This window comes from Nilaparvata lugens, chromosome 2 (assembly GCF_014356525.2).
Source record: "Nilaparvata lugens isolate BPH chromosome 2, ASM1435652v1, whole genome shotgun sequence".
NCBI classification, from domain to species: Eukaryota; Metazoa; Arthropoda; class Insecta; order Hemiptera; family Delphacidae; genus Nilaparvata; species Nilaparvata lugens.
In genome coordinates this window covers 92,890,305-92,914,118 of record NC_052505.1, presented here as the reverse complement: position 1 = coordinate 92,914,118, position 23,814 = coordinate 92,890,305, and the positions used below count along the sequence as shown (strand labels likewise).

At 34.9% G+C, this 23,814-nt stretch overlaps 1 protein-coding gene across 1 annotated transcript; it reads right to left on the bottom strand.

Annotated features, from left to right (window-relative positions):
• Positions 1 to 1,671: 1,671 nt before the first annotated feature.
• LOC111053887 (splicing factor 3A subunit 3) lies at positions 1,672 to 22,320 on the bottom strand. The gene is given in 12 exon segments (XM_039420262.1): positions 1,672 to 1,985; positions 2,436 to 2,526; positions 6,551 to 6,679; positions 9,738 to 9,885; positions 14,341 to 14,477; positions 16,554 to 16,775; positions 18,090 to 18,181; positions 18,825 to 18,860; positions 18,863 to 18,896; positions 19,900 to 20,058; positions 20,884 to 20,931; positions 22,086 to 22,320. Coding segments are annotated over 12 exon segments (1,326 nt in total). The 5' UTR covers positions 22,182 to 22,320; the 3' UTR covers positions 1,672 to 1,851.
• Between the last annotated feature and the right edge of the window lie 1,494 nt (positions 22,321 to 23,814).

Sequence of the window (23,814 nt, the reverse complement as noted above, 5' to 3'; positions counted from 1 at the left end):
AACCTATAATAATCTTTGCTTTGATGCTTTTTGCGAGTATCGACTATCGAGTAATCTCAAAATTCGAGGTTTGGTACTATCGATATTTCAACTTTTGATATCTGCAAAAAAAAATATGAATGACATTCATTTCATCTAGATTTTAGTTCTTCTAGAGTTAGATGTCTGATCAAAATTCTTGCTCATTGTGCATATTATTTGGGATTATAAGCAATTCTAATATAACCATTTAAAAACAAATCTTATCTCCCTAACCTTTCTTTTTGAAATATAAATTTTCATTTTAGGTATGTTAAATTAACCTTATAGCCTAGGGTAGACAAACTAAAATTTAAAAGAACTGAGGCCTTACCAAATAGTTGGTAATATTATTCAGTTGATCCCAAATCAGCTGTATGGGAGGATCTCAATTAGTCAAAATTTCAGTTAGTCTAGTTTTTGTTGCTTTCAGATAGACCAGTCGATATAGTCAGGACCTCCTTTATACCAAGGTCTTTCTATAGACCTTGCTTCAGATAACTTTGATACTTACTTGGTACTTGATATCTAAGGGCGAGACCACATTAGGCGTTTTTCAGGCTTATTCAGTCGGCAGGGAAGATCTCCGTTTGGCTGATTGGATTGGCGCCTACAAAAACCGCATAATAATATTATGGTCTCACCCTCAATCTTTGACCAACAGGGCTGGATTGATTGCGTGTGGGTTGAAATGTAGGTTGCTTCGAAAACATTCAATGACGATCAAATTTCACGATATACGTCCTTGTTGATCTTGTCGAGTGTTCTGAGAAAAGCTCCCTTTCTATTGTTATATTAATATTATTCTTTAGCATTGAAGTCAATTCGACCATAATCAGCTAGCAATCGACAGGAACATTGATTATTTGTAATTTATGTTAATTTTAGAACAACTACTAGCTACTCTCTGTTCGTACAATTTTGACAAAAGCAACTTCAGTTGTTTCCGGTACGAACACAACTATAACGGCGTATAAAGGTGTGTACCGACTTTCGCTCTGCTCCGCAACCGAACGTCACTCCGGCAGAGCGATTGATGATCGACCGGGGAGCAACAGTGGTTCGACCGGGGAACGCGAGAAGATCTAACATCTTCCATAACGTTCATGATGGGTGCGTGACGGTGCGACTTTGGTTCGATGGTGGTACGAGGGCGGAGCGTGCTCGGTGCTGGTTGGAAGCGCGAATATGTGTACGCAGCTTTAGACGCGTTGAATTTATTTTGCTCGTCTTGAGAATACATGGCCTCTTATGGGGCGCGTTTATTACGCTCGTATAGTTTTACACACATGAATAACAACTATGAATATAGTTGTTATTGAATAAATTATGAATATAGTTTTACACAATTACCTAACAATACATCCGGTCAACGAGCGAAAAAAAATCATAGTGCGTCTAAGACGCCCGTATAGTTGAGGCCAAGGTACCTAGATACCTCATATTTTAGGTACATTTGTTGGGGCCTCTCACGGAGAACTGAACGGGGCACTTGCCCCCCCCCCCATTGTTGACAGCCCTCAATTACTGAACATCAAATTAAAGTCTGTTCTCCAATACTTTTATTGTGGAACTTGATATACAGTACAATAGCATAATAGCGTAAGATTTTCACACTGATAATGTCAATGAAAGAGAATAGAGTACATCAAATAGGATCTAAAGAGAAAATATATTTCAATCAAATATATAAAATCTAGGCAGTAATATTTTAAGATACAAAATCATATGTACACTGTTATTGTTGTGAAAGTGGTGGAGTAAAAAATTTAAAATAACAATCACCGTCGAAATAGAGGAATGAGAATGGTGGTTTATTGATAAGGGTGAACTCTACAACAATCCTTGCCTCTTCAAGTCTTCAAAAGTTTTTCTATTGACAACGTTTCCCAGTGAATCTTCGAATTCTTCTTCTTGTTCAGGTTGCCACCTTTCTTCTTGTTTCTGCGATTTCAGTTTCTCCCACACTGGAAAAATTGAAAAATACGTGAAATCAGACATAGATTACCATAGAGAAATCCCTAACAATAAAATGGATTTGTATGAAACACATTCTTTCAAAACATAGATATTATTACAATATATATTCCAAAATACACACCATAATGGCAAGTACCAATAGTTGATTACCGACCACTTGAAAAATTAAAAATCTAGATACTATAAATTGAAATGGAGTGGATACGGCTAAAATATTCGTTTTCTAGCGATTCAAACGTTACTTGATGGACCATAATTTATGTTTATTTGAATTTATCCTTTCTGAAAGAATCAAATTTTTGTATAACACGACTAAGGAACAAGAGCTTATCAACATTAAGTGGAACTGATTTAATTACAAGACATATTTTGTATGGAAAATTAATTTGATGAAGCAACAAAATTCTGGTTTAGGTAAATTAGAAAAGTACACTTACAAGATAGGGCATCTTCAATTTGAGTCACATTTGCAAAATGTGCAGTGTTAGGGATTCCCAAGCACCTCATTCCATGAGCATGTCTCCATTCCTGGAAAATATGAAATCATTATTTTATTGGATAATTAAATACTGGTAACGTTTTTAGAAAATGAGCTCCTCCACCTTGATTATTGTACAAGAGTTTTTCAGCATTTTGAATAATGATGAATGCATTTTTAAATAATCAGCATTATAAGGAACATGATATGCAATTGTTATAGAAGGATATGGATTTAATGAGATAATAAATTCTCGATAATAGGTTCCCGGGTTGACAAATAATTTTTGTATAGTAGCGCTCATAGAATTTTCATCTATCTGTTTACCCTGTTGTCAATATTTGCAGTGGCAGAAGTCTTCGGGGTGATTTACAGCATTTAATTGGGATTTTCGTTTAATAATAATTATTAAAAAAACCCAGCCTGAGGAGTTTCTTCAAAGTAATTGAAGCAGAAGTCCCCAGCTGTGATGAACCCTTGGGTCTGAGGTTTCATTAGAGATGGCGGCGGAAGAACCATTACTGGTCAACGGCGGCTCTCAGGTTCTCCAGGAGGATCAAGACCTTGGTGTCAGGTGGCAACCGACCGTAAAACCATATAGCCAAAACCCCATATCCAATCATGAGGCACAACACAGAGAGAAAGCGACATAAGGCTAGGGCGTCCCCCTCAAGCGACGATGGAAATGTGACACATACTAGGGCGTCCCCTGCAAGCGACGAAAACTCAAATAAGAGACACACACCATCAAAGATGGAACTACGTATAGGTTCTTGGAATATAGGTACAATGACTGGACGCAGCGCTGAGCTAAGTTCGATTTTAGATAGACGTGACATAAACATATGCTGTGTGCAAGAAACAAAATGGAGAGGTGCCAAATCGCGACAGATCGGAGATGGCTTTAAACTGATTTACAACGGAACAGAGACCACTAGAAATGGTGTTGGTGTTATTCTGGACCACCACCTCAGCAATAATGTTGTTGAAATATGCAGAATAAATGATCGAATCATGTATGTAAAACTTGCCTTGGATAAACAACCATGTCTGAACATTGTTTCTGTCTATGCTCCACAAGTGAATTGCCCAGAAATGGAAAAGCAAGAGTTCTGGGAGGAGTTACAAAGGCATCTAGCAACCATAGCTGTGAAAGAACTAACAATGGTATGTGGAGATCTAAATGGACACGTTGGTATGAATGGTGAAGGTTATGAGGGCTTCCATGGAGGCTTTGGATACGGAGAGCTAAATAAAGAAGGGGAAACAATTCTTGAATTTGCAGCCGCCCACAACCTAGCAATAGTGAACACCTTCTTTCAAAAGAAGGATGAACATCTGATCACATACAAAAGTGGAAACTGTAAGACACAGATTGACTATGTCCTCATTGACAGGAAATATCTTAGGCAGATCAAAGATTGTAAGGTTATCCCTGGGGAACCACTTACTTCTCAACACAGGCTATTGTTAACTGCCTTCAAACTGAAAACGCCCATTAAGATGAAAAGACCCAAAGTAGAGAAGATAAAATGGTATGCACTGAACGATGAGAAAGGAAATAATGTGAGACACAAAGTAGTAGAATATTTTAGCAAAACAGTCTCCCCAAGCAACCACAGCTCTTCGACAATATGGGCAAACTTTGAATCTTTCTGTGTTGCTACAGCAAGAGAAGAACTGGGAGTCACAAAAGGAGCGCTACATAACGCTAAAAGCACCAAGTGGTGGAATAAGCAAGCCCAAGACAGTGTAGCTGAAAAGAAACGCCTGTTCAAAATTTGGCAAAACACCAAAGATGAGGCTGATAAAGATAAACAGGCAAAGAAAGTAGCAAGAAGAACAGTGGCATCTGGAAAAGAAAAAGCTGAAACAAACTTATACCAGCAGCTTGAGCAAGTAAATGGAAATGAAATATATAGAATTGCTAAACATAGACATAATGAAACTAAAGATTTTGGAGCTACAAAATACATCAAGGATAAGCAAGGTACTTTACTTACTGAAGACAAAGACATCTGTTCAAGATGGTATGAATATTACCAACACTTGTTGAATGAGGAATTCCCAAGAGAGCCAGAAGTAGAGCAACCAAGGACAGAGGGACCTATAAATGAAATCACTGAAGCAGAGGTAAAAAGAGCTATCTCAAAAATGAAAAATCATAGAGCAACTGGACCAGATGATATACCGGCTGAGCTCTGGAAATTTCTCAGCTCGGATGGATTTATGTGGCTTACGGAGCTATTTAATAACATCTTGACCAGTGGGAGAATGCCAATGGCATGGAGAGAAAGCACTTTAGTCCCGTTTTATAAGAATAAGGGTGATGTCCGTGAATGTGGAAACTTCCGTGGTATTAAACTTACTTCCCACACATTGAAGATATGGGAAAGAATTATAAGCGAACGTCTTCAGAATGTAATAAACCTGACCGAAAATCAATTTGGCTTCACTGCAGGTAAGGGAACGACTGATGCAATCCACGCAATAAGGCTGTTGATGGAAAAAGCCCGAGAAAACAATCAAAATCTCTGGATGGTGTTTATAGACCTTGAAAAGGCCTTCGACCGTATACCAAGGACATTAATATGGCAAGCCTTGCGATATCAAAACATTCCTGAAGTCTATATAAATCTCATCCAGGACATGTATGACAATGTACAAACACGTGTTAGAAGTAAAGCCGGTCTATCAAAGAGTTTTGGTGTAAAAGTAGGAGTTCATCAAGGTAGTGCTCTCAGCCCAATTTTATTCAACATTACAATGAACTACCTTACTGAGAAGATTCAGAGACCCCTGCCATGGAACCTGTTGTATGCAGATGATGTAGCATTGATATCAGACAGCATAAAAGAAATACAAGATACTCTGGAGCAGTGGCGAGGAGCTCTTGAACCAAATGGGCTGCGCATTAGCAGGACCAAAACCGAGTATATGATGTGCAACTTCGACCCAGACACATTTGGTAGGACAAATCTAGATCTCAAACTAGATGGCATCATACTACCTAGAGTGAGCAAATTCAAATACCTAGGGTCAGTAATTTCAGACGATGGCACAATAACAGCAGATATAACACATAGAACAACATCTGCATGGAACAGATGGCGCGAGCTAACAGGTGTCCTATGTGATCCAAGAATGCCCATTAGAACAAAAGGCAGGGTCTACAAAACATGCATACGACCGGTTCTACTCTATGGAGGCGAAACATGGGCTTCATTGAAAACACATGAGCAAAAGCTTCATATCACGGAAATGCGCATGCTGCGGTGGTCAGGAGGATTTACCCTTAAAGATAAAATCCGTAATGAACATGTACGTGGCAGTTTCAAGGTAGCGCCTATTGCTGAGAAACTTAAAGAGTCCAGGCTGAGATGGTATGGTCATGTTATGCGAGGACCCGACGATCACGTGGTGAAAAAGTGCCTCTCCATGGCTACACAAACAAGAAAAAGAGGTAGGCTAAAAACTACCTGGATGACGAATGTCCAGAAGGACATGAAAAATTTGGATCTTTCTACAAACGATGCCTATAATCGGAAGGAATGGCGCCTCAGGATTGGTAAAGCCGACCCAGCATAACGGGAAGTGGCGAGGATGAAGAAGAAGAAGTTTAATAATAATAATTATCAATTAGATAATAAATCATCGATGAAGTTGGCAATTTGAATTGACCTGTATATAAAAATTTCTCCAATAGAAGTTAAACTTTCAGTAGAATCTTCACTATAGTAATACAGTATTTAAGAAATTTCATTCTATTCTAATTATTGATGAATCACAGTTTCAGTTTCTCCATTGAAGGGAATATCAGCTTCAACACGTAGTAAGTGATTCTTCCAATGAGATGGATCGTATTAATTTACCTAGGCCCGGTTGCTCAAAAGCCGGTTAAATTTTAACCGTGATTAATTTCACAAGAACCAATCAGAGAAGGCACTTTTGATAAGACGGCTTCTCTGAATGGTTCTCATGGAATTAATCACGATTAAAATTTAACCGGCTTTTGTGCAACCGGCACCTGGTTTAAATAGGTTCAAAAATTGAGTACCAATATCAACTACTTACAGCAAAGTGTCTCTGAAACGCTTTCGGTCCTTTGTAAATGAAATTTCCACAAATCTCACAGTTGTAACTTATATTGAGTCCGTGGAGTTTATATAACCAATAGGGTATTGGCTGAAAATTACAAAAAATCAATTATTAAATATTCACTTCAAGATGCACACGATTCGCCAATAATTAAATGAAATTATTTACATGAAAAATGTATCAACCAATATTAGAAAGTATTTCAACAAATATATATTTCTGTATACTATGGCCCGTGCAAACCTTAGTTTCATTGCCAATGTTATTTCAATATAACAACAGGAGCACAATGTTGCCGTTTTTATGCCGAGTCTATCAAAAAAGGCCTACGATCTCTTTTTCACTCTTTCTCTCACACAATAATAAGCTCACAGGCTCTCTGGATTCTGTGAAATCTGGCAGTACTGTACTCTATAAGGAATCTAAGGTTTGCACATACAATAGAAATAATTACTCATTCATTTGTTTAGGAAATACACACATAGCCTTTATCATGCTCATTTCTAAAATTGTTAATAGCAAAGTTACACCCAACATTTTCCCCACCATAGATATCTAAATAATTACAAAATATTTTTATAATAGAATATTTATTTATTTTTCCTACAGTTACGTTGAAAAGTGGCCATTGCTGCACTGATTACAGAACGCAAAGAATCACTTTTCCGCTCTAGTGCGGGAATAGTTATTTGTGCAACTAGTGCGCAAAGTGACAGTTTGCTGCATCGAAAGAAACGTTTACGCCCGAGCCGTAGGCGAGGGCGGAATGGTTTCTTGAGTGCAGCAAACGAACTTTGCGCACGTATTTCACATTAAATTTTCCTACAGTTACCATTGAATATGAAAAGTGGGTAATTATGGGTAAAATTGCCTGAATAATTTAGTAGTGTTTGAATGGCGGGGGGCAGCTGTGTGGTGTGTGCTGTGGTGGCACTGTGCTGTCGTTGTCCTCCATTATAATATCTACTTAATAATTAGCGCGTTGTGCTTCGTTGCACCTCTGCTCACTATAGCAGCCACAGCAGTCACTGTTACCAACTTCATTTTGATTTTGCTGCACTGGTGCTCCATATAACCTACTAACTATTTTGCGTCATGCTGCAAATCTGGAGTACGCAAAGTACTCACTTTGCGCACTAGTGCGGAAAAGTGATTCTTTGCAGCCTGCAATCAGTGCACAAATGGTCACTTTTCAGGGTATCTGTAGGAAAAAATTTTTCTGCACTCCAGATTTGCAACATGGCAACGCAAAATACTTAGTAGGTTATATGGAGCAACAGTGCAGCAAAATCAAAATGAAGTTGGTAACAGTGACTGCTGTGGCTGCTATAGTGAGCAGAGGTGCAACGAAGCACAACGCGCTAATTATTAAGTATATATTATAACCAAGGACAACATTTTTATTCAATTTGACAATAAATTAAGGTTTTTATCAATAATAAAATTACACAGAAAAACATTTGATGCATTTCAGGCAATTTTACCCATAATTACCCACTTTTCATATTCAATGGTAACTGTAGGAAAAACTTAATGTGAAATACGTGCGCAAAGTTCCTCTGCTGCACTCAAGAAACCATTCCGCCCCCGCCTACGGCTCGGGCGTAAACGTTTCTTTCGGTGCAGCAAACTGTCACTTTGCGCACTAGTTGCACAAATAACTATATTATTCTAATTTTTACAAGAAAGCACTGAATAAAAGACACTTTTCAACCGACTACCACAGTGTTCCTAAGGCTCTTTCTGGAGAAACTACACAATCTTCCCCTCAACTTTCTAAGAAATAGACAACCTTTTGGAACAATTTTGAGATGGCTCAAAACCAGATGTAATGGGACTAAAGTGATAGTTGAGCCCCGAGCCACACAATACGTACCATCTACGGCCATCTCAGTTAGTTTTTTAATGTGTTCACCTTCTAACGAAAACTATCCGGTGACAGCCAGTCATCGATGGTTGTGAATTTTTATATCTAATTCAATGGGTGGTTCACCAGTTTTTGTTGGAGTAAAAGCAATAAATTTTGTCTTATTTGAATTTAATGTGAGAGTTTGCTCATCAAACCATCGCTTAGCAATGCTTAATCCTTCATTTGCGTTTTCATATGCCTCTCTCCATGATGATCCAGTAAATAACAATACTGTATCATCAGCAAGAGATATCTTGGTGGAATTCGGGATATTTAATTTGAGAAGATCATTCAAATAAATCAAGAATAATATTGGCGATAAGACCGTTCCTTGAGGAAGACCAAAACTTGTTAGAATTCTTGTATCAGTTTTATTGTTCAAGGTCATAGTTTGTAATCTATCCTGCAGATAGCTGGTAATCAACTTTTTTGCCACTCCATGGATACCACATCCATTGAGCTTATCTATCAATGTCGAATGAGGTATGGTATCAAAAGCTTTGGCCAGTCTAGGAAAACAGCCAGTGTTTCAATGTTCTTATTGTAATTCCTGTTAACTGAATCAATCAATACCATCTTAACCTTAACCTACATCTAACTCGTGCTTAGAAGACTCTCATAATAAAACTGTTGGATAAACCTTTATTTTCTCTTCCAGATATCCATCCATCTTAACATTGAAATGTATAGAACATTTAAAGACAAGTAATGGATTATTTTCAATGTTTTCGTTTGAATGAGTTTTCTTGAGCAAAAGTTTACAAAATTCGACAAAGTATATTTGAAAAAGTTTTAAAAACAATAGAATTAATATCTATAGTTGTTGACAATTTAAGAATGTTGTTGATAGAAAAACAAATCATGTAATTGTAATTGGGAATATATTTATTAATTTACAACCATGGAGTGGCCGTAGTCGAGTGGATTAGATGATGGCTTTATAAAAAAATCAAATAATTTTTATTTTGCATCAAAACAAAAAAAAAAACATAATTCAGAGGCCCGGGTTTAAATCCCGGCCCGGGCAAGATATTTTTCTCGGCCCACTCCTGTGTTTCGGATAAACACAGATAAATGATTTATTTCTGATGAAAACTTAATTGATCCTTCATTTTAAAAACATAAGAAAACTACCTTTCAAAATAAATTTAATCAAAACACTTTGGAGGGCAAATGTTGGAGATTTAAAATGATGTTTTAAAAAAGTATGCAGAAAATAATTGATTAGAGGATTAGCAAATATGAAAATATTTACCTATACACTTGGCCTTCCAAAAATGCAATTTCTTTTTGACGTTCAGAGTCTCGGCTTTTTCCCGGCTTACTTTTCGCAAGAAGTGCTGGATCCAATGACTTTTTGCCCTTGGTGCTGAAAAGTCTCTGAGCTCGCTCTTCAAGTGTCCTACAAAGTTTAAGAATTTATTTGAATTAAGATCATACAATTGAATCTTATCTACTAATAAGTAATGAGAAATGAATATTGAATGGATAAAATTCTCCGTTTTTGAAATATTTTCAACGACACTAGAGTCTAATTTCTTTGAATATTAGTACTAGTACTAGTTTTAATAACTAATATTCAAATAAATTAGACAGTAGTGTCGTTGAGAATATTTCAAAAACGGATTATCAATTGCAGTTTGTCATGGATAGTGAAATAGATGAGTATAAAATTCTCATTGGTGAATGTAATTAATGAGTGTCATAGGCCATATTTCTTTTTACACGAAAAACACATAATTGAAAGCACATCATAATTACCTATATAAATAAGAGAATACATAGATGGACAAAAACAGGAAGTTTTACGAGGAGACTTCAATAAGTAACGGGCAAACTACTATTCCTGAAATACGGCTAAATTTATCTACAAGAAACTTTCAGGAAATGGAGTTGACAACCTTACGATGAAATCTGAGTAGTTCAATCATATTTTGTAAGGATAACAGCAAATTTAATCAGTTAATGATAGCACGTCCACTCAAGGATGCAACATGAAACAAAATAAGATTGAACATGTTAGGTGAGCTTATTTTCAAAGTATTCTTTTGAATGTCGTGTTGTTTTGGGGTAACTGTAGCCATGTTAGCAGTGTGCTTTTACTTCAGAAAAAACCATCAGGATATTAGCAGATGCTCGTAATAGAACTGAACATTGTAGACCTTTGTTTAAGTTGAGGATCTAGACATTCATAAATCTTTATATATACTCTGTTCTAATACATGTAAAAACAAAGGTAGGAAAAACTGCAAGACATACCATACGTTATTATGCAACAAGAAATAAGAATAGGCTGAATATATCATTCCAAAGGCTTTCAAAGTCAATGAATAGCTACAATATTATAGGACTGAAACTGTACAATAAGTTACCTCTAAGCTTAATAAACAACTCTACAGATAGATTTAAAATGAAACTTTTCAAATGGTTAGTGAAGACACCAATGTATTCTATACAAGAGTTCTTTGTTCCGATATATTTATTGATATTTGATTCCTTGATTGCTTAAAGCTTTTCTTTCTTGTTTAAACCATATTGACTGGGCCTTGTTTAGTTCTATGTTTGTATAGTGATGAATATTTGAATTCTTCTGGGTTTACTTTTGATGTAGTTATATGTTTGTGTTTATTATGTATATACTTTCAATTACATTAACTTATATCCTTCTGACTTGTATAATGTCTAGTATTAGTTTTGACTTTGTCTATTGCCAATGTTGCTTAATGACAATAAAAATTTATTTATTTATTTATAACAACTGTACAGGTGTCATCGTAAGGTTGCCAACCTCATGTCCTGAAAGTTTCATGTAGATCAGCCGTTTTTTGAGGAATATTAGTTTGTCTCATTACTTATTGAAGTCTCCACGTAGTTGGGGGTGATGAAGAATCTAAAATCTAGAAGGGGTATCAAAAATCTCTACAGACAAAAAATAATTTACTGTTGCCATAGTAGGGGCACATCATTGGTAATTTACTCACTAAGCTCGCAAATATTCATCTATTCATATTCTACATAAGTTTCATAATATTCATGTAAAACTGTTAAAATTTCAGGAAGACACAAAAGACTCAAGACAAAATCTTCTAATCTTTCAAGTCATACAATACTTCAAATTTTTAACTACAGTAATATATTAAGGATTAACAACTTAAATACTTAATACAACTATAGTGAGGTCCACGTTATAATGGCAGTGTTTAATTAGCAATTGTATTGCTATCCTTGTATATCATTCAACACAGCGGATAGCGCTATCTCTTTCTCACTTTGCTCTGTTGCCATATTGTTTTTTAACAATGTAGAAATATAATTAATTAACAAAATATTTGATCTTGATTATGAAAATTCATTATGAAATCATTGGAAAATATAATTTCTTGATTGATAAAATATCATTGATTATTTAAACGATAATGGACAGTTAATATTACATCAATAAACCGGTATCAGTTACCCTCTATAGAAGGCATTGAGAAGACAGAGGAATAGAATAGAACTTTATTAACATAATTCAGATAATACAAAAAGAGAAAAAGAAAACTCATTCACGGCAACAGTATGTAATATAAAGTATAGAAGCAGTAAAAATCAGTAAAATATTGGATCAAACTTAAAATGTAATAACTATTCTGTACCACAAGGATCGGTGTTAGGTTCATTTTTGTTTCTGTGCTACTTAGGGGGGTTGCCTAAATATATGTGCGATTTAGTTGAAAATAGTAAATTATGCTTATACGCTGACGATATAAGTCGGTGCATTGCTGATAAGGACTGGAACACAACAGAAATTAAATGTAACAATTCTATATCATTAACTAAAAAGTACCTAAATCACAAACATCTGCTACTTAATGATAACAAAACAAAGTTCCTCCATTTTACTTGTAGAAATTCAGAGGTAAAACAACTTAATTCCGTAAATAATAAGAAAGAAATTAAATTTTTAGGTCTATATCTTGAAAACACACTTAGTTGGTCCGTTCACATTCAAAAAATATGTAAAAAATTAAGCTCAGGAATTTTCGCGCTGAGACGACTAGCAAAAATTTCCAACTTAGAAACGTTGAAAGCAGTGTACTTTGCAATGATCCACTCCCACATTTCATATGGAATTGAAATATATGGAGGAACAAGCATCTCAAACTTAAAAAAAATACTCCTATTACAAAAAAAGCAATAAGAATAATTCTAAATCTTGATAGAGAGCAATAATGCAAGCCATTCTTCAGTAAGTTAAAGTTCATGACGGTGTACAGCCTGTACATTTATAGGACAATATTATAATAAAAACTAACGAATCTAGATTCCCACGGCAAGTAGATATACATTATTACAACACAAGAAATAAAAATAATTTTACAATAAAGAAACACAATAAGGAAAAATATAACAAAGTCCAACGTACATGGGAATAAAATTTATTGGTTGTCTCCCAGGTTGCATAAGACATGAACCTGATAGATCAAAATTTAAGGAATTGCTGAGAGCATATTTGATGGATTTAGCATGCTACAGTATAAACGAGTTTACTGTAAAAAAATGAATTTTATACAGTCACTAATTTCTCTTTAGCTTTAAGTTAGTTTTTGACTTTCTCATGTACATCTTCATGTATGTTTGGAAAGAAATAATGATTGATTGATTGATTGATATCATAAGAGAGAGTAGGGTTGTGTTTGTTCGCATCAAAACATGTCAAATTGTGGATTGCATACCGGAAAAACGGGAATGATTTAGATCTCCAAATTTTGCACTTAGATTTTAAAAATATCAATCTCGAGCACCTCGAATCCCAAATTTTAATTTTCCTTCTAGATTTTTCAGAATTAATGTATAGATTCCATTCACGGGACATGAAGTTTCATGTGGCCTACGTTGTCATTGTTGTTTTAAAATGTGTTTGTTTATAAGGAGGTTATAACGTTGTTACAAGACATTCGGTTTAGAGCTCAATCGTGGTCTAGCGGTAGAGTACTCGACTTGGGAGCGAGTGTTCCTCGGTTCGAGTCCCGGTCCATCCAATTTGTTTGTGCTTGATTTTTTCCCTTAAAACGTATTATTATAAATTATTTTTTGATGGAAGTTGTTTTCATTATGATTGAACTTTCCTTTTATAAAATAATTATTTAATGTGAAATTTTGCAACCTGTAAAAATGAAATGGACATAGCATATGCTGTATCAATGGAATTCATAAGAAAAACATGAATAGATCACAATACAATTAGTAATAATTTATATTCTTTAATTAAAAAGTACTATCAGACACAAATTCGGAAACGAATATTTATTTATTTCTTTCTAACAAAAACGAGGAAGACTACAGGCATTAAGCCAAAAACAGTCTTCAATTTAGTATTGTAGGTTTTTTTAAGGTACCGGTATTTGGGAAACAAATAATGGCTACCTGATTCAAATTAAGTATGATCTAATCGATACTAAAATTGATGTATTGAAAAAAATAAATATTATACTGTTAGGTTTTCAAGTATTATGACTTCTTCAGTTATCTATTAGATAATAATGGAAAGAATTGGCTTATACACTTATTATACACATACGGGATAGGAAATACATGAATGACGCATCATCTTGAAAATTTGCATATAAATTCTTAATTTTTACCAAGGATGATTACAGGCCTATTTTAGATTCTTCAAGAATTCAGTAGCTCAAGTTTTTGATTAGACCCTTGCGCAGCACGGGTTACCTGTTAGTAACAAATAAAAGTCAACGATTCTCACTGTAAAATACAAAGGTTTTGAATCAAAATAGTAGGTATGACCTTGGAAAATGATCGTTTTGAAAATATTGACAAGAGTTGAGGCAATTCCAGCCTCACATCAACTACTCACCCTCCACATTTCAGATTGAGAGCCATCAAAGCTGATTTGAGACGATCCAAACCAAGAGAGGCAAGCTCCTCCCATGATGAGAAAGCAGACAGGTCAAGATGCGCACCAATGTTCGTCAGTACACTGCCAGTCTCTTTCTGTTCATAAATAACAACAACAATCATTAATCAATTACTGCATTTATTGTAATTCTAGTTTCAAAAGTTTCTAGTTTAATATTGTTTACTTCTAGTTTGATAATTCTAATTCTAGTTTAAATTATCATTTCATCGAGTAAACTAAGGTTACTCTTAGGTTGATAATTCTAATTCTAGTCTAATAATGTATCATCTCATCAAGTAACTAGCACTTTCCATCACCCACGCACAAGCAAAAGTTCATGTGAGCATCATCCGCAATAAGTCTTCTCACGGAAGGGACTTGATGTTTATCACTTGAGCACCATAGCTGAAATTTCTAAAAGCACTACCAGTAATCTAGAATGGTTAAGAGCTTAGTCCAGTAATAGAATAGACACGCCCCATACTGAAAGTCGATGAAGCCAACATCTAATGCCATATGATCGTCACCACGTCAGCATCGTATAAAAATTTTTCTGTAGAGCTTGTTTACATTGTTTTCCATAGCAGATTGTGTCTATTTCAGATGGAAGTAGATTATTAAAGAACTAAAATTATATAATTAAGAACTTATAATTTTATATTAATAATGCTCACTTCACGCTGGGGCGATATGGCAGTAGATGTTGGCTTCATCGACTTTCAGTATGAATATACAATGGGGCGTGTCTATTCTATAACTGGTCTAAGGTTAAGAGCTACAATTCAAGTAATTTATTTACTGATAAGGAAAGTCAGAATATTTTTAAAATGATATCACAGTGTGGTGCAATTTTTTTAGTTCTTTACAACACATACATTTTTGATAAACATTCTATTTCCACTAGGAAGTGAAGTAGATTATTCGGAAAGGTCTCTGTACTTCTGGATTTCAGTTCATCTACCCTGAGAGTTCATCAGTTCATCTACCCACAACCTGAAAGTTTCTGTTTAATTGTTTTAACGGTAAAACGGTGGGTTAGGGAAGTCAATTTTTTTTGGAAATGGCAATATTTTGGTATTGATCAAAAAGTTTTTTCATAATTTCAGATAATGTCACCCGATTATTCGAGCTAGATATTTTATACTTTAAGTAATCTAATTGAACATGACACTTACTTATCCGAAATTGACAACCATCCTCACATAAAAGGATGTTTTTGGATAACTAATGATAGCTATTGAGATCTCGTCTTTCGGAGGAGACGATAAGTCGTCTGTCCCGACTACCTAAAAAGTACTCATCATCTCTCATCTTCATCCTTCTCACTCATTACCCACGCACAAGCCTAAGAGCCTCAGTATTATTATTATTATCATCATTGTATCCTTAATATTAGAAAATTTTGATGCGTTTTGTGCGAAAACAAACAATCTTCATGGAAGGGTCTCAGTTCTTCTGGATTTCAGTTCATCTACCCTATAAGGTTGGATGAGCATAGCCTAAAAGGTTTAGTTTAATTATGTTTCAATGGTAAAAGGGTAGGTTAGTGTTTTTGATTTTAAATGGCAATAAAATGTTGGTAATACTCTAAATGTTTTGATAATTTCAGATAATAAATACAAATAATGAAAAGACAGGATGAAATGTCACCCTTTTTATGTGTATTTTCAATGTGTTTTGAATGTATAAATCGATTTTAATTGGGTGAATAAAGAAAAATCAATCTAGTAAATTGAAATTCTGCGAAAGTTGATACAATTCGAAAATAGTATTCTAAAACAATATCTAGTTTGAATAATATCATTTTTGCCCTTCCCACCAATGTTATATGGCGTTTTCAAATGTTCCCGTTATTCTGGGTCACCCGGTATAATAAAGGAAAGAATTGGCTTATACACGTACGGTATAGGAAATTCAAAAATAACGCAACATCACGTCTGAACTACTGGACTGATTAACTTGAAATTTTGCATATAGATTCTCAATTTACTGAGGATGATTATAGGCCTATTCTGAATTCTTCAAGTTTTAAGTAGGCCAAGTTTTCAGTTTGTCAAGTTTCAATTACACCCTTGCACGTGTTACCTGCTATTCAGTAATATAATAATAGTATCAATAATCAATATTTTCCATATCAATAATTCATGGATTATCAGTAAATTTGTACTCACGGGCCATCCAGGAAATGTACCAGCCTCCCACTGTTCCTGGAAGACTTTCTGAATACTGTCCATCTCCTGGCCTATGTCGAGGAGAGGCTTTATTCTCAGTACGTAGGATTCTAGGTACTCTAACAACATCTCCAAGTACTTCCGGTATTCGCTATTTTTGCGCTCCTTCGGCATCTCGAAAAGATGATCGAACGTTGTCAGATAGGTGATGTAATCGACTTTCTGCGAATTGGAGAGAAATACATCTTAAAAGTGGAAATTATAAGCACACATGCATATTCATATCTACAGGTTAACGCTAGTTCGCCTCCATGGTGAACATTGGGTAACGCTAAATGGACTAGCAAATGATGGCGGTCAGACAAACTTATGTTCTCTTGACCAAAAAATACACACATTGTGAATAGTGTATTTCTAGGCATTTGAGACTCATGAGCTATATATTTTTTGTGTATCTGCCATACGCTAAATAAATAAACAGGTTTTCAACGACCATAAGAGAAGCTCAAGAACCAATGGAGATCAGTTAAGCTTTCTCAGTGGAAATGATGTTGGTTGCTGAATGAACGTTCCTTTAGAATATCATACCATGGAAATTGAAAGAAATAATTTTACATTATTGTATTTCTAGTTTATATAATGCAATTCCATGATGTAAAATTAATATGATGTTAGATGTATAAATTAATATGATAAGCTGTTAACACTGAGCGGTATGACTCATTAGTCGCACTGATGAGCTATCGCTTAGATAAGTTGAGAATCATGCGCCTGGTACTCCCGTTGGAAGGGTGATCGCTTGAGCCAACTCCTCTGAATATGATTCATGAGTTGTAAAATCGCTTCCCGGTGGTTCGGAACCCACCTAAAACTGTAGGTCCATTCATCTCCCATTATCATCCGCCTCATTAACCACGCACAAGCCTAGAGCTCATGTGGGCATCACCTCAGCAAAAAAAGAACTGATCATAGTAGGCTAATTGAATTATGTAAATTGTTTTTCTTTTTTTTAGTTTTTCAGTTTATCAGAGATTGACAATGATGTAACAACCGATCTTTCTAAGTATCAATAAATCTGTGGTTTTGACAATTTCTTAGTATTTTTATTTAATATGTAAATTGTAATCGAATAAATGTATCAGTAGAATAACCATATTGAAAATTCAAAATGGAAATAGTAATTAGTAATATCGAATCATGGAATTGTGTTATCGAATGGATACGATGAGCCAAATTGACGGCTCAATACATCAGGCTAGGTGATACTATCCTGTAAGCAAGGAGCTCCCAAGCTACAAAAGATGAAAGAGTATTTTTATTCATTCAAGTAATTGAATGATAATTATAATAATTTTAGCTTTGAATACAAATGTATTGGAATCGGTCAATTCAATTAAAAAATTCAAATTTATTATTCTTTGTCTCTCCCCAGTGTGCCATTACAGCGTTGGAGTGAATTCAATGTTATTTATTAGTTGAGACATTTTTCGAATTATGTGATTTTGATAGCTCTCAGTAAATTTGTTAATTACTTACTTCAACTCCTTTCAAATTTATGTATTTCTCATAGCATTCGTGTAAATCAAGATATTTTCCGTAGCCTTCTTCATCAGTAAAATCAATCAGATCTGAAAAAACAAAAAAAGGTTTCTTGTTTATTGAACAAACTTTTCCCCATTATTACAGCTAAAAACAGCTACTACCTAATTAATAAACGACCACTTCAACATAGATGATGGTTCATAGTGAGGTTCACGGTATAATGACAGTATTCGATTAACATTGGTGTTGCTATTTTTGTCTATCATTCGACAAAGCAAATAGCACTATCCTTTTCTAGCTCCACAGCGTTGCCATATCGGTTTTAGACAATGTAACAATATGGAGATTTCTTTGGAATTGATCTTTATTTAATAAAATAATTGAAATTTCCATTCAGCAATTGAAACTATTAATGTTTATTGGATAAAAAAGGAATAACATATTTAATCTATTTCAGTTTTCACAAATAATAATTATTTAAAAATAATTATTTTCACAAATAATAACATTTAACATTAAGATGATTGGAAGAGAATAAATAAGGTTAACTTCGAGGTAAATTCTTTACGAATTTGGACAAAATAAAAAGTCCAAAATAAGGTCAAGTCTTTTAGGTCTTCTTTCAAAAAAATGTAGTAAAATAGTTATAGCTATTTCTATAAACCAAAATTTCAAATTTTGATGAATTAAACACCAAATTAAAAATAAATATTGACTAAATTCACTTACTCTGCATTTCTTCGGTTGGGTTCTCCCTCATTTTGTGATCTCTTCAAATTCAACAGACATGGGAACACAGATCTAAAAAAAAAACAAATTAATTATCATTTCAAACAATTCTTAGCATTGTCAGATACATTGCCATCCATTATGTACAGGGTGCATTATGAATCAGTCACTAACAACAGAGATACGATAAGTGGATAACACCAACAAATAAGTATATTTTCTATAAAATTTCTAATTTCCAATGCTTTTGCACAGTAAGGGACAGGCCATATCAAGCGTTTTCCAGGAGTTTTTTGAGTCGGCAGGGCAGAAAGCTCTCTGATTGGCTCATTGAATTGGCGCCTGAAAAAACGATCAATATGGTCTGGCCCTTATACTCCATAGTAATCCACAGGAAACATGGATTGATTCTAGCAAACAGAAAAGATGATTCTAAAACATCTGGAATAATTAAATAACCAATAATCGAATCATAATCATTCATCAATTCTTAGATCAATTAACTGAGATATTTCTATGACACTGGTGAACTTTTAAATCAGTAATTACAATAGTGTGGTTTGAAAAGTGAACTCAAAATTTAACTTACCGTAATTTTATGATCTGTAACTTTTTAAATATTCATTCCACTGTTTTTGGTTTATTCAACTTCAATTCCAACTGCGATATTAACTTCTTTATGTTTTCAATTATTTAGACTACATTACATGCATATTGTGGTGACACTTGTAATGTATTTATGATGTGATGTTTATGACCTGTGTTAATATTGTATTATATACGATGCATAACATGATAAATAAAATGAATTGAATTGACTTAAATCATATAAATATTAACTTCACACCTAAAATATTCACTTTCTCACAAGAATATTAGATATTCAAGAAAGTCCTTCCTCTGAGACAGGTTCTTAACAGAGACAATTTTAAATTCTCTTCTGATATCATAACCTTCTGATGTCAGCGCGACACTCTTCCCAAATTGCCACGCAAAGGCCAACAGAGAAGGCAAGCGGTAGCACAGTAACCATTTATACACACTTGGCAAGAGTGTGGATGCGGCCTAACTTTACCTCGTTGGGAAGTCGCCAGTAGAACTCCTTGATGTTCTTCAACCTCGAGTAGAATTCTCCAAACTCGTTGGGTCCAGAAAGAGCAGCCACTTCCTCTTTCCTCATACCATCTCTGTCTTCGTACAAATCTTTCAGTTTTTCGGTGCTCTCCATGTATTGCTGTACAAAGCAAACGTTTCAAATACAATAAAATGTTTCGAATTTGAAAGCCATAACGAACAACGGATTTTTCTAATAATGTATCAATCAGAAGTTGAATATCAAATTTTCAAGAAATAGAAAGCACAGTTCTTACAAAATAAAACCCAACATTTTCAGTACTGTATTTTAATTACGATAAAAATGGTACTGATTTAATAACATTGGTAGGCTACATTACGATGGAGTTTTCTCTAGTCTATTAATTAATTCAATTTTCAAGTGCTCATCTATTCAGCTATTCCGGTAAAGCAATTGAGCTATGATCAATGTACATAAAACATATCATTCAGAAAACATTAAAACAGAATTTAGGATGTGATTACATTAAACGCTTATAGATATGTGCAGGTGCAAACTTGTTATGCATGACCAAAAGCTTTGATGTGAAACAAACTATGGAGCAATGGGAACACTCACACTGAAGAGAACGCACTGGTTGCGTTCAGTGTGAGCAGCTGCATGCACTTCACAACGTGTTTTTATGGCTCTTTCCGGATTTTGTTTTTTGGCTCATGCATGATCTGACGTGCACTTGCACTTTTTCGCATTCAATGCGATCATACCATTAAATATTACAAATTACTCAAGTAACACGGTTACACAACTCAGCCGTTCTATGGAGAGTTTATATATGTCAAGTTATAAATATTACGTTATTAAATCTTGAATCACTTTTAAATCTTAAGTTTCATTTCGAAATGATTTGTGAATTTAGAAGAATATTAAGGTATTATATAGCAAGCAACTAATGTCACTTTCAACTTGATTGAAAGTTCAACTCACATCAAGTAGGGCTTTCAAACGATGATCAGAATTGATGGTGTCACGAAACTGCAACAGACAAAAGAAAATAGCATTTTGAAAATATATTGTTTGAGCACTATATCCTAGATATGTTATGTTTGAAGGGACGGATTCAAGGATACAAAGGTTCAAAGAGCCCCACACGTCAACCGGAGCTTATTGTTGTGTCTAAAGTACGTTAGTTAAGCAAGACAATACCTGTGACCTTTACAAGATCCAGGAGTTTTTCCCTATAGTAACAACCCATTCATCACCTGGTTGCTTGCAGGCAATCAGAGCCCTTCTCCTTGCCCCTAGTCTCTCGCAATCCAGTGTGATATGCTTGGCAGTCTCTTCAGACTGATTGGTCCTCGTGACCTACGAGTTTCACCCATCTCTGGTCTCTTGGGTTTTTTATTTTTACCGCCCCGAAGTTTTGCAGGGTTAATGGGGTGGCTCGTTGGAGTAAGTGATAACGCGCCGGTCTAATAATCAAGAGAACTAGAGCTCGAATCTCGACCGGGGCAAAAGTTTTTGACCACAGCACAATCACAAAGATACGGCCACCCCGACTTTCGAAGGAGGCGATAAGCTGTCGGTCCCGATTACCTAAAAAGTAGTCATCTCCCATCATCATCCCTCTCACTCATCATCACCATCCCACGAACAAGCCTAAGAGCTTATGTGGGCATCACCCTAAGTATAAAATCCTCTCCATGTCCTGAGAGGTTTTGTGCCTGAATGGCAGCCCTTCTTTGAGCAATGGTAAGGTTTGATCTTTCCACCCGCAAACTCGTGACCTATGTGAGTTCCACTCCTGGCCTTTTTTGCCCAAAAAACAAGAATCTGATAAATAATCACCAAAAATGTGAGATTTTGTCATTAGAGTAACATACTAAATCGTTTGTAACTAATAATTACGGTGGTCATTAAACTACACTAGCCTAAATTGACTATTTATTAAATAGAAACTAAGATAAAATGATTGGTTAAAGCAAGGATTAGCTGAGTTTGGCTGGGGCTTATCTTTGGCTGCTTGAAAATAAACACTGGCAACCTAACCTAGAAAGACATGTTAGTAATCGAGAGATTAAGATTGTATCCTACAGAATTATTGTTAAATAAATAACGTGAGCCATAAACGAAAATGGCTTAGTTACAAAATAATAAAATATATTAGAGAAAAATATTGATCTACTTACGCTTGATTTCTTATGAAGCATTTCTTTTACCATGGCGTCCATAAGCCGTTCTCGTTCTTCATGATACCTTCTTTGTTGTTCCAAAATAGTTTCCATGTTGAATGAAAAATGGTTTGGATTTAAAAAAAAGACAGATAAATAGCAGCAAAAATGAGTCTCAATCTAACTTTATACTAATATTATATTCTAATCAAATCTAGCTAGCTAGAAATCGTTGTCATCATTCTATGGATGCAACGAATCGAACTCGAACATTGTCTGATTGTCAAGTCAACGTCAATAACGAACAATTGTCGAGTCTCGACTGAACGAAATGTTCGAGAAACGAGAATCGATATAATATATTGACTTTGATATCGATGCTCGATATCGTCTCTTTACTCTCAGTGAACTTAAATCGATATTAGGATATTGATAGTTTTATTGAGTTTTAGATATTATAATTCCATTTATTGAAAGCATTTAAAAGCTTATATTAGGGGCTATCGCGGATCCGGGTGGGGGTCGATAGGTCCTGATTTTGAAAATGTGTTTGATTTGTACCATGTTATATAGGGAGTGGCAAGGAAGTCACAAAAGTCCGCGCCATTCATACATTCATTGCTTCTGTGTGTATATATGCATTCATGGGCCAAGGTTATAAAAATAATCTTACACTTAATATTATGTTAAATACTAATAGAATCAAGTAAGTTCTGGAGCCACTGACGCCTCTTCTCCAGCATCATGAACTTCTGTCAGCCCTCCATGATAGGAGTGTTGTGGACACTCAGATCAGATATTAGGTGATTCATTGATAGAATTTGTCCACATTGGCACAGAGGATCAGAGGTGTATCCCCATGCACCTGCGTCCTAAACCGGTTAAGCCCACACCACTCTCTACGTTTGACGTGTCATGAGGCGACAAATGCGGTCGATTTTCATTCCTGAACCTTCCGACAAATGACCCACTTTGTCGTCGACCCTGTTTTGCGCTATACCCAACAGGACAGAAAGCTCTCAATCAACCAATCTGAGAGATTCCTGCCCTGCCGACTCGTCTAAAAAACGCCTCATGTGGCTTGGCACTGACTAACTATTTTCGAGATTATATCGAGAATCGATTTCAATTTACTTATACAGTAGTCCTACAGTATATGAGAATACAGTAGGTACCTGAGAGAGGAGATTGTAAGAATAATGAATGATACAAATGATCTAATAAGAAAGTATTTATATACATAATGATTTCTAAGGAATAATACTATTAAAATATAATTATTATGATACACCACAAAGAGTGAAGTTTGAAATAGAATAAAATAATTACAATTTAGCATTGAAATAACACCACTGATAAATAAATCATGATAGTAAACAACAATGAAACTGAAATAGCCTACATTAGAAATAAATTCTCAATATCATAAATAAACAATAAACAAATGTACAAAATAGATACATTCATCTTCAGTGATTAGCATTGGTTGAACCGTTTTACCCTCAATGGAGAGTGAAATAAGAATAATAATAATTTAGTTACGTGCATCACATTTTCATCATCATGTAACTAATCATCTTACATCTATATACTTGGTATATAGAAGAACTATATTGGGGAAATTCAAGAGATAACAAAGATGAATATTGTTCCCTAAAAACACAAATCTAATTATTTGAAAGTTGTTCAAATTACTGAGACTGAAAATAATTTCCACGTTGAATTTGTTTAAGATCTGTATTAAGAG